The following is an 11,193-nucleotide window of genomic DNA, read 5'->3' on the forward strand; positions in this document are numbered from 1 at the left end:
TGTGTTAGCTAAAACTAAGGGGAAAAAGTATGCAGAGGTGTTCTCCGTTCGTTGCTCTTTATAAATTAATTCTAGTATCAGAGTCAGCTTTTCGTGATCCAGAACCACGCGCCGCCCAAAAAAAGCCAGTCCCCATCTACAGAGGAAGCCCCGGTTCCAGCTCCGCACCCGTGGAAATTCACCCTACGGTTTCTGAAACCGCGTGCTGGCGTTCTCACGTAAGGCTGAGACGTGTCCCACGCCACCTTCCCCCCCCTACAGCCATTGCAGGGCCCGGAAAAACCTCCTCCCCGGCACTGGAGGGCTGCCAGCCCCTGCTCTGCGGGGGCCCTCCTGCACAGCAAGCGGGTCCTCGGCCAGCATCGCTTCAAACGTGATGGCGTTCAGTGTGAAAACGCCATCCCAGATGGGGTTATTTTGAAAAGAAGGGGAGCGTTTCCATCAGCAACTCGTTTGCTTGGTTGGTTTCAGTCATTTATTTTTTAATCCTGCTCCCTCCAGCCACCTAAACTTACCTTGGCTAAACTTGCTCCAAAAATAGCCCCCTATCAAGAGAACATCGTGGGGTTTGGGAATGGCGCCCCCGAACCCCCCCCCCCTCGCTCGCCCTCACGTCCCACCCACTCGCCTACCCTGCCTGCTGCAGCCAGCGTAATGAGATGCAGAAAGAGCTTTTCTTTTTTACTGCTCGACGTGAGGTTTTACCGCTCCGACGGCCCTCCGGGGATGCCGAGGGACTGGCGCCTGCGGCTCTGCCGAGGGGATGCAGTGCCCAAGCGTTGCCCAGATCTCCCTGCAAGCCTGAGGAGTGCCAAAATGTCCATAACGCAGCGGGGCTGAGATTTCCCCCCCTCCCTTCCCCTCCTCCCATTCCTTGTTTTCCAAGCGTTTCTCAGAGCAGGAGCAGGGAACGGCCCCGGCTCCGTTCCGTACATGGCTTGTTTGTATGTGCGCCCAGCACCAAAATAGACACATGTGCGAGAGCCATGGAGAGGAAGTGAAAAGTTCACTCTGTACAGTACTACAAATGCAAAAACATGTTGTTGGCCGTTCCCTCCGCCCGCTCAGTAAACACTTTATGAAGGGTGGTGAAAACCGGCGGGATTGCTGCGTGGTAAAATTAAAAAAAAAAAAAAAAAACCAACCAAAAAACCCAACAAAAACCAACCCTGCGCTCCCCTTCCTCCAAATGCAGGTTTGCCCTGGCAGCTGGAAGCTTCCCACCTGCCCTATCTCCTATTTCTGCTTCGCGGAGCTGGCAATTCCTCCTCCTCGGGGGTTTTGAAGCAGCGTTTTTTCCCCCCTCCTCTTTCCCCCCCGCCCTGTGCGGGGGTCTCTGCAGCATCACCGTGCAGCTCAGGGGGCTGTTTGGAGGCTGCAGCTGGGAGCGGAGCGGCAGGGGGAAGGGAGCCCGTCAGCTGCGAGCAAAAGTTGATGCGGGGAGGGAAAATTAAAAAAAAAAAAAAAAAAAAAAACCAAACCAAACCAAACCCAAACCCTGAACAAAGAGCCCCGTTCAGGGCTGCTGGTTGGTTTTCCTGTGGGTGCTTGCAGCAGAACGTTATGTACCGGCGCGCAGGCCCCGCTCACGCCTCCCCTCCCCAGCTCCTCAGGCTGGGGACGGTGCCAAGGCACGCGCTCGCCCGGCCGCCTGGCCAAAACAGCCGGCCAGGGAGGGCCTCTCCGCTCGCCGAGGATGTGGGAGCCTGGGGCTAGCACCCCCAAACAACACCGGCTCACAGCTTTTGCCTGGGGGGGGCGCAAAAGCATCCAAGGGGAGCTGAATTTCACAGCCCCCACCCTGCAAAGGGCACGGGGCTGACATGGCTCTCAGCATCTCGGTTTCCAAAAGCCGTCACCCTCAGATGCACGTCCCTCACTTCTGCTGCTTGTCCCAGGGGTGAGAAACGGGCCCAAAAGGTTTGGGCATGCCGGGACCTGCCGCAGCGTCCCACCCAGCCCACAGCCTGCGGCTCCCCCGGGGCAGGGGGGAGCTGGCTATGGGCTCAGCAGGGTGGCAGAGGATGCTCGGGGTCACCTCTGGTGTGCCCGTCACCCCCCCCCGCCACCACCCAGTGACTGAGGACAGGTCCGGAGGGTGTGCAAAAGACACCCGCACCCCAAGCACTTAGGGAACACCTCGAAAAACCACTGCCCCCCCCCAGCTCAGTCCCCTCATTACATTCCCCACGCGAATGCTTGGCCGCAGAGGATCACACCGGCCTGGCTGCCAACACTTGTTGCCGATCGCCTGCCGAAATAACACGTAAATCTGCCTAGAAGTGGGGTTTTTGGCCAACAGAGCTGCTGGGAACCGCCGTGAAGATGGGGACTACACCATGGGCAGTGGCAGCCACCCCACGGGGCAGGAATTTGCCCCCCCTACCATACGTGGGGCATGTTTTGCACCCGACGTGCGCCGAGGCACTCACTGAGGCCCCCAGTACATCATCTCCTCCTCCTCCTCTTCCTCCTCCTCCCCAGCCCCCTCCCCCTGCAGCCCTGCAAAACCGCTGAGCTCAGCACATCCCAGGCAGGGGCCCAGCCAGGACCCTCCCCAACGCCAGCCGCCCCCGCCGGCTCCCGCTTAACCCTTTGCGAAGCCGGCTGGGATGGAAATCGGAGCCACGGAGCACATCTCATCCTGGAGGGGGGAATGTCCCGCAAGACGCAGCCGGCCGGGAACAGGCTGTCCAGAAAGTTTCATCCATCATCCCCCCCAGCTCTGCTTCTCCCTACGAAGGACGTCAGGGCAAGGCGGGGGAAAGACACGCTGCTCGGCCGCAGAAATCAGGCTGGGTTTACGCCAGCAGCAGTACCCCGGGGAGGGGAAGTGCAGGGATTACTAAAACTGTAGTTAAAACTTTGCTTTCTAGCCCCCAAAGCCATTTCCAGAGCCTCTGCTGCAGAAGAGCAGCCGGACTCGTCGTCTCTTTTGGGAAGGAGAAGGAGCTGCAAGCCCCACAACACCTCCCCTCCCAGCAGAGGCGCGAGCGCCCGGCATCACGTTAGGATTCTTTTATTTCAGAGATCAAAAATTGCTTTTTCACTTTAAAACCTGCCATCACTCCAGAGGCTGCTCGCTCCCCTGCCTACCGGGCGCTTATGGTAAAAGAAAGAAAAATATTTATGCTCAGCTTCAGAATTCAAGCTTATTTTTAGCAAGGCGCCTATCCCTGTGGTCCTTTACCTATTTTTTTTTGTTTGTTCGTTTGTTTATTTGCCGTTTTCCCCCCTGTTTTGACCCCAAAGCCAGCAGTTCCTCATCTATTTTCAGCCCCAATGACTTGGTGGTTGCGGGGAGAAAAAAAAAACCACGGGCTCGATTTTGTTACAAACAGGATCCCGAGCACCATCCAACTGTTTCCGAGCGCCTCTGTGCATACTTCGCTGGATTGCGCGACGAGTGCACAAATACCGGTGTATATTTTTAACAGCTGGGCTTGGGGTTTGTTCTTTTTTTTTTTTTTTTTCTTGTCCCCAGAAACAGAGCCGGTAGCCCTGCGTGCCATGGGCACAAGCCAGGGCTTGTTCCCAGCTCCCCACACATTCCCTCCCGCCCTGCTGCCTCCCCAGGATGCGACCCGCTCCCCCAGCTCGGACCTCTGCTCCCCAAAACGGCGATGGATTCAAGCCCCACTTCTCCTTTCACCCCTAAAAAAAGCCATTTCCACACCTGGTGGGGTGCCCAAGCTCTCCACACCCACCACCCCGCAGCTCTTGGGTGAGAGAGTTTGTCCCCGTCCCCCCTACACACACACTGTGGAGGTCACTGGTGGCAGGCGCAACACTGGCACGGGGGGGTTTATCCCCTCTCGCTCCCAGCCGTGTTTACCGCCGGGCTGTTATCAATCTCTGCTCGGGAAGGACAGTACCCAAGATAGCTCCCGGAGTGACTTCAGAGTGTGCTCAGCTCCTCCGATAAAGCCGCAGGCAGCGTGGTGGGAGGACAAACAAAGCCCCTTATCGCCAATTAATGGGCCTTCGGCTCCTCGGGCTCCTCAGAAAGGTCACGTACGCTGGGGCAGGCACGCACGGACCTGCGGAGGGGGGACGTGCTTTCCAGAGCAGAGGGCTCGGAGGGGGGCGGCATCTCGCCCCCATTTTACAGGACCACTGGGGGAGGCAGACATGCTTTCCCCCCAGCCTGGCACTGAACAAAGTCCCTGTCCCAGCCTGGCTGTGCCCTGCTCTTGCTCCCGTCAGCACCCTCTGATTTTTAACGCATTTCACTCCAACAAGCCCTTCTTTTCTTAAGAAACCCAGACAACGCCAGCTAATGGGACAGGATCAGGCCCTACCAGTGCTCACCAGCCGAACGCTGCCTGGAAGGCGAGGCTCAGCAGCAGCCACATTAAAAACAACACACACGAAAACCCTCACAGCCTCGTCACCTGCTGTCCGATTTCGTGCCGGCCAGGGCCCGCCTCACAACCCAGAGAGGCATCAGGGAACAGTGGGGTCAGGCCACAAACCAGCCACGGCGTATGTCCCCCTCCCTGCCACTGTCCCCACCAGAATGTGTCTGAGGCTGAGCAGCGAGGCCTGGGATGGGGTCTGGCCCTGGGGTGGGGTGGGGGCTGTGGTGAGGCCTAGGCCCAAGCCGGGCACTGAAGTGGGGGCCAGGGTGAGGCCCGGGCCCTGAGGGGTGAGGCCCAGGCTCTAAGGAGGAGCCCGGGGGGTTGAGGCCTAGGCCCCGACAGGGAGCCCAAGGGGGTGAGGCCTGGGCCCTCTAAGGGGGTGATGTCCGAGCATTGAGGGGGTGCCAGGGGGTGAAAACCAGTCCCTGAAGGGGTGAGGCCCAGTTGCTGAGGGTGAGGCCCAGTCCCTGAGGGAACGTCCGGGGCATGAGGCCTGGGTCCTGAGGGAGAGCCCGGGGTGGGGGGGTAAGGACCAGGCCGTGAGAGGGTGAGTCCCAGGCCCTGAGGGGGTGCACAGGGGCTGAGGCCCAGGCTCTGAGGGGGTGCCCGGGGGAGGTGAGGCCCGGGCCTTGAGGGGGCAGCAGGCGGATCGCACCGGCCCGACCCTGCCCTACCCTCCTGATGCAACCCCCGGCGCCGTTTGCGGGGCCCGGGCCGGGTCCGGATGGGGAGGGGGAAGGGGGCGGGGCCTCCCGCTGTCACCGGGCAGGAGAGACGCCGCGGACGTGCCCCGCGCTCTCATTGGCGGGCGCGGGCCGGAGGGGCGGGGCCTGCCGTACCGCCTCTATATAAGGCGGCCGGTGAGGTGCCGACCGGGTAGAGCCGAGGGGGCAGCGAAGGGAGCGGAGGCGGCAGCAGCGCCATGCCCGGGCTGTGGGAGCGGCTGGCGGGCGGCGAGCGGGGCCGCCTGGAGACCTCCGACTGCGAGTCGCTGGGCAGCGCCTCCGGCTCGGAGGGAGGTGAGTGGGAGAGGGCCTTTCCAGGGGGTTCTTGAGGGACGGGGCGCGGGGGGGGTGGGGTGGCCCCCTTGAGGGGCCGGGAGGTGTCCGAGGGTCCCCAAGGGCCATGGCGGTGCTGCGCCAAGCCCCCTGTGCCCCACTTACACTTTCCCCAAGCCCCTGCTGATCCACCTTCCGTCCCCTCCGCAGATGCTGATTTCGCCGAGGGTGTCTCCCTGCCGGACCTGGACCTGCTGCACGACCCTGAGGATGAGCTGCTGTCCTCCAACCTGATGGACCTGGTCCAGGCCACGCTGGGCAGAGCCCCGCTGGGGGCCAAGCGCTGCTCCCGGCTCCTCATGCCGGCCCAGCTCCTGGCGCAGGTGAGGACGGAGCTCCTGCGCCTGGCCTGCAGCGAGCCCTGCGGGCTGCGCGGGGCCCTCCTCGACCTCTGCGTGGAGCACGGCAAGGCCTGCCACGACGTGGGGCACATCGCCGTTGACCCCGCCGTGGTGCCCACCTTCCAGCTCACCCTGGTGCTCCGGCTGGACTCCCGCCTCTGGCCCAAGATCCAGGGACTCTTCACTTCGGGGCCGGCTTTCACGCCGCTGAAGCTGAGCACGGGTTTCAGGGTGATCAAGAAGAAGCTGTACAGCTCCGAGCAGCTGCTCATCGAGGAGTGCTGATGGTCCCCGCCGGAGAAGCGACTTAACCCAAGTGCTTCGGAAGAGCCGGTCGGAGCGTTGGCGGCTCCCGGCAGCCGCTGTAGTTTAGGTTAGGCTGGAGTAGGGCTGTAGGTGGAAGTAGTCCGGGGGCAGGCAGAGGTCCCCGGGGGGGCGCCTGCCTGCCGCCGGGGCATCCCCAAAAGTGGAGCGGAGCGGGACCCGGGCAGAGATCGCTTCACGCTGTCGATGATTGTGGGATGATTGTGGCTACCGTGCTCCCGGATGTGGCAGCGGGGCTGCTGGCGGGGGCAGACGGTCTCCTAGTGTTGGCTGATTAATCATAGTTTTTCCTTTTTTTTGTAATGAGGATTGTAATCAATGGGGTTTCGGGGGGAGGATGCGTGTGGAAGTGAGCGATGGCTGGGTTGTAGGTTGGGATCAAAGGCAAAACCCCCACCCCTGGAACCTGGGCAGCTCTGGGAGGGCTCCCAGGAAGGCAGGAGGGGGCGGGGGGTGTGTGTGCGTGGGGGGTGTCCGAAATGGCATTGTGTCTTTTGATCCGGAGAGCGGAGCGTGGTGGGGAGAGGGGTGTGCGGGGTGACGCAGGGCAGGACCCCTTGCCGTGACACACCGCGGGCGCTTCATTGGTTACAGTTTACACTCATACACTTGATGTTCAAGTGCTAGACTCCTATGCAATCATGTCGGGGTGGTTTTTTTGGTTTTTTTTTTTACTTTTCTAATAAAACTTGTCTGAATTGATAAACCTGCTGTCTCCCTGGTGTGGCTCTGCTCCGGAGAGGGATGATGCAACTGCTCCCCTGATGGTCCGAAATAACCCGCTGGCACCTTTGGGAAGCCTTTCCCTGGTGGGGCAGCCCCTGTGGTGGGAGTGGGGGAGGTTTTGGGAATTGGGGGGGGGGGGGGGGGGGGAGGGAAAACCCTGCTGTGGTTGTTCCTAATTGCAGGCCATGGGGCTATGACTCAAGGGGGGGGTTGCTGAGTCAGCCCCCTGAGCCAGCCAGGTGCCTGCCCTGGGGGCAGGAACACCCTGGCACCCCAGCAAGGGGCTGCTGCTCCTCCCCTGGGAGCACCAGGGGGATTTTGGGGCAGAAATCCAGGAGGATTGGCTAAAATCACAAGGGAGGGACATAGGGAGGGGTCAGACCTGCTAGGGGTGAGGGCTCCCCTGCTCCAAACACGCTCTGCAAAAATGAGACCAATTACCTAAGCCTGTAATTAGAGGCACTTGGAGAAAAGGCTTTCACTAAAGGGTAATTAAGCTGCTTGGCAGAGGCAGAGCCCTCAGAAGGTGTGAGGGCTAAAACCAGCCTTAAAAAAAAGCATTTCCATTCCAATGTGAGTTTGTTCTGGCTCAGGCCTCTGTCGTAGGTTTGGGGTGTTTGGTTTTGTTGGTTTTTTTTTTCCTTCTGTGGCCAAACAGTGACTTTTTGATGAGACTGTTCACCAAAAAACAAAAAAAAGAGTTGTTTCTGAAAAGGACAAACACCCCCCCAACCCGAGTGTTTCAAGGTGAGGTTGCTCACCCGTGTGAAATAGGAACAATGAGAGCAACAAGCACGGGTACAACTGGAAACGAGCCTTTACAAACCCACCTCGTGCAAAGGGGAGGGGGGTGGGGGGTGTTTTCCCTTAAAATTTTGGGGTTTCTCAAAGGGTCATGTGATGGGCCATCACACACACACACACGTGAGGGGCACCCCAGCGGGGTCATCCAGTGGCCAAACCACCGTCAAACCAGCCCAGGAGCCATGGAGGAGGGGGGGCTGGCAAGGAAACTCTGAAAAAATAGAAATTAAATAAAATAAATCACAAAAGGAGCAGGTTTTGGCACCACCAGGGCGGAAAAGTGGCACGCTGCTCCCCAGCTGCAGTGGGAGATTTGACGGAACGGCGACGGCAGTGACACCGGCACCTTGGGCCGGGCCATCGTCCCCCGCTGAGACATAATGTGTCCTCCAGCTATATATAAACCTCCATAAATCTATGTATTTTTAATCTAGAGAGCTCCTAAGCGGGCGGAGGGGATCACCCCGCCTCTCGCCGTGGTCCCCGCTTGTCCCCTTGCCAGCCCCTTTCTGAGGGTGGACGGGGGACTCGGCCTCGCTTTTTGGGTCATTCCTTGCAATAACAATGAAAAAGGCTTCGCGGGAAAGAGCAAGGAAACAAACAAACAAAAAAAAAAACACCTCACCAAAAAAAGGCAGAAGCGATGGGACAAACTCTCCACGCGGGTCATCGTCGTCCCGCCCCCCCCCCAAAAAAAATGCCCCCCCCTCTTTTCTCATGGCTCCCCGGCAGGTGAAGCTTTGCTTCTATTTATAGCGAAATGGCCTTCTCGTGACAAATCTGGGGGGTTAGTCAAGGTCCCTGGGGTTTGGCAGCTCCCTGGAAGGTGCCAGGAGCTTCCAGCGAGGCTGTATTTAGCCTCTCCCTGGGGCAGGGGGGCACGGAGAGGGATATTTTGGGACCCGGGAGGCAGCGATGGGGCTATTTGTGGCACCAGCACTGGCCCGGGGCTCCCGGGGGCCATCGCGGTGGCGGGGAAAGGGAGATCTTTGGGGACACCAGCAGCAATAAGGCAAACGAGGGTTTAAATCCCAGGGTAACACTAAACTCTTCCTTTTTCTGCCCAAAACGATGGTGGTGAGAAGCGGGGTCCCCTCTGCTCCCTACCTGCCAGAGGAGGATGCTCGTGGGGCACCTCCCTTCCCCCGGCTGCTGCCCCAATTAAAAGCTTGAGTTAACGAGCTGGGGAAGGAGCTAATGGGCAGCCCAGATCGCCCACACCTTTGACGAGCAGGCAGGGACCAGCACACTGAAACACAGAGCATCTCCCATCGCTGTGGGCCGGGAATGACCCAAAACGCAACAAAACCACCCCAAAAACTTGGATTGCAGAATTAAAAAAAATATATATAAATAATTGGGGGCTGGGTCTGTGCTGGTGGCACCGGGGTGGGGGGTTTGACTCACCGCTGCTGCCAGGAACGCAGCACCGAGGGAAAATGGAAGTGGCGTGACCCCCGGCCTCGGAGAGAAGGGAAAAAAAAGGGAAAAGGGGAAACAAAACCCACCAGAAACCTCCATCCCTTTGGTGCACGGGGCCAGGGAAGAGGAGGGGAGCACCAGCAGGGTCCAGTCCGCTGCGGGAAAAGCTTTTTACTGCCCCAGGGAGGGTGGATTTGGGAAAAAAAGAGCCCCGTTTGGGAGCGCAGCCCCCAATCCCGACTTTGGGCCAGCAGCTGGCAGCTTCCAAGCCGCTGCCATCAGGAAGCGCGTCTCAGGCAGTGTTTCCTCCCAGGACAAAGGCAGCCTGAACCTTCCTGCCCAGCGCCCTCCCCGCACAGGGACCCACCCACGGGGCACCTTAACGCGCCAGGATGGGATGAGAATAAAGCATCCTCCCAAACAGCTCGGCCAGAGGACGCGGGGGGACCCAGCTCACAGCACTGCTTCCGTGGGAGGGGGAGGAAGGCCAGGTCCCCCGGCACGAGGCATCCTCCTGGGAGCACCCCAGGGGAACCAGTTTGAAGCAAAGACTGAGCGGGTCACCATCACCTGGCTGGGACTCACAGATAACTCCAGGGGTACCACCTCCTCTCCATCTTCTCCCCATCCTTCCCCCTTCCCACGCCGGGGAGGTCCTGCAGCCCTCCGGCTGGAGCTCTCTGGGGCTTGGTGGGACAGCAAAGACGCCGAATTTCATTTACCTGTGCCGATGTGCCGAAGGCAGCGTGAAGGAGCTGGTAAAACTGGAGCTGGCTGGGTCAAGGATCCACAGGACACCAACGCAGCCGGAGCCTTTCACGTTATAAACATTTATTTATAGATGTACAGTCGTATAATTTGTTCTAAATCGAGAGATACAGCCTCTGTGAGCATCCGTTAGGATCTACGCCCTCTCGCTCCTTATTATCCACGGGTATCTACTCGGAAAAAGAAAAAAAATAAAAAAATCCAAAGGTTTTGGCAGGCAAGCTCCGGGTGAGGAATGCCGTTGTGCAGGACACTCAGCACCTTTTGCGCACATCATTTTCATTTAACCCCCTCCGCACCATCTCTTCTCCCGTGCCTCTATTAAGAGCTATTTCCAAATGCCGTACTTCTACCCAATTCTCTCCAACCGTGGAGGAATCATTTTAAAAGAAAAAACAAAAAAACAAAAAAAAAACCCCATGAAAAAAACACCCAACCTTAAAATCAGGTCTAAGTCGTAGTGGCTGCGGGACAGTAAGGCTTGCAGTTAACTAGGCGGGAGGGGGGGGGGGCTGATATTTTGCAAAATAAATAAATAGCTGAAGATAGAGCAACACGGACCCCTGGCAACAAAGACATAAGCCCACCTTACCTCTCAACCTCCTCCAGCCCCTGCCACCCTACCCGGGAGCCGCTTGCTGCCGTTTCGATTCGCTCCCCCTGAGGGTGTCACGGGACAGTTCTCATTTGAAATGGCTTTAGATAAAAATGAACTGCAGGGTACAAAAAAAAAAAAAAAAAAATTAATAATCCAGTTTATTCCACGGGAGGTAGCTCCGCTCGTGCCAGTTTTGCTTCCAAGAGATAGCTCCTAACCTGGAACACCCTCCCACCGCCCTAATGCCGGTCCTGCCCGACAGTGACAGAGCGGGAGATGCGCTGCAGAGCTCTGAGGACAGAGCAGGTGCACCCTCCCATCTCCCCCGGCAAAACTTCCTTCAAGAGAAGCAACAGAAAGCTCCGTTTCTCATGAATTAGCAGTATTTGACAGGTCTCCTCTAGGAAACGTTAGAGACAGGGTGTCAAGGCCATGGCCACGTTGCAAACGGGAATGCTGGTGGGTGAGGAACCTCAAGAGTAGGACACACACAAAAAGCCCCAACAAAAGGAGATGGGCTGGTGGAAAGCCCTCTTTACAGACCGAATGCCGCACGCTGATTACGAGGCAGAATTCCAGCGGACTCTGCAAAAAAAGACTTGACGCGCACAAATCAACCCAACGACTGATGAGCAAAACCCATCCAGGACAATCCTTGCCGTCACCGAGTGCGATGCCGGGGCTCAGCTGATCCCCCCCCCCCCCCAGCAGCTTCTGCCAACGCTGCAAAACCACGCCATGAATCCGGACAGTTTCCCCAATTTCTTTGTTACCCCCTACGGATTTGGAAT

The 11,193-nt window shown here is 58.5% G+C and overlaps 1 protein-coding gene across 1 annotated transcript; it reads left to right on the top strand.

Moving 5' to 3' along the window:
- Positions 1-5,241: 5,241 nt before the first annotated feature.
- DDIT4 (DNA damage inducible transcript 4) lies at positions 5,242-6,787 on the top strand. The gene is made up of 2 exons (XM_074154863.1): positions 5,242-5,380; positions 5,570-6,787. Exons 1-2 carry the CDS (start codon positions 5,284-5,286, stop codon positions 6,043-6,045), a joined length of 573 nt encoding a protein of 190 aa, XP_074010964.1. The 5' UTR covers positions 5,242-5,283; the 3' UTR covers positions 6,046-6,787.
- Positions 6,788-11,193: the final 4,406 nt, after the last annotated feature.

Source organism: Numenius arquata, chromosome 10 (genome assembly GCF_964106895.1).
Source record: "Numenius arquata chromosome 10, bNumArq3.hap1.1, whole genome shotgun sequence".
Taxonomy (NCBI): Eukaryota; Metazoa; Chordata; class Aves; order Charadriiformes; family Scolopacidae; genus Numenius; species Numenius arquata.

Excerpts from the sequence above, each read along its gene's own strand:
- DDIT4 (XM_074154863.1), top strand. The coding sequence starts at position 5,284 with ATGCCCGGGCTGTGGGAGCGGCTGGCGGGCGGCGAGCGGGGCCGCCTG. Across the intron at positions 5,381-5,569 it reads CGCCTCCGGCTCGGAGGGAG|ATGCTGATTTCGCCGAGGGT; the intron begins GTGAGTGGGAGA and ends TCCCCTCCGCAG.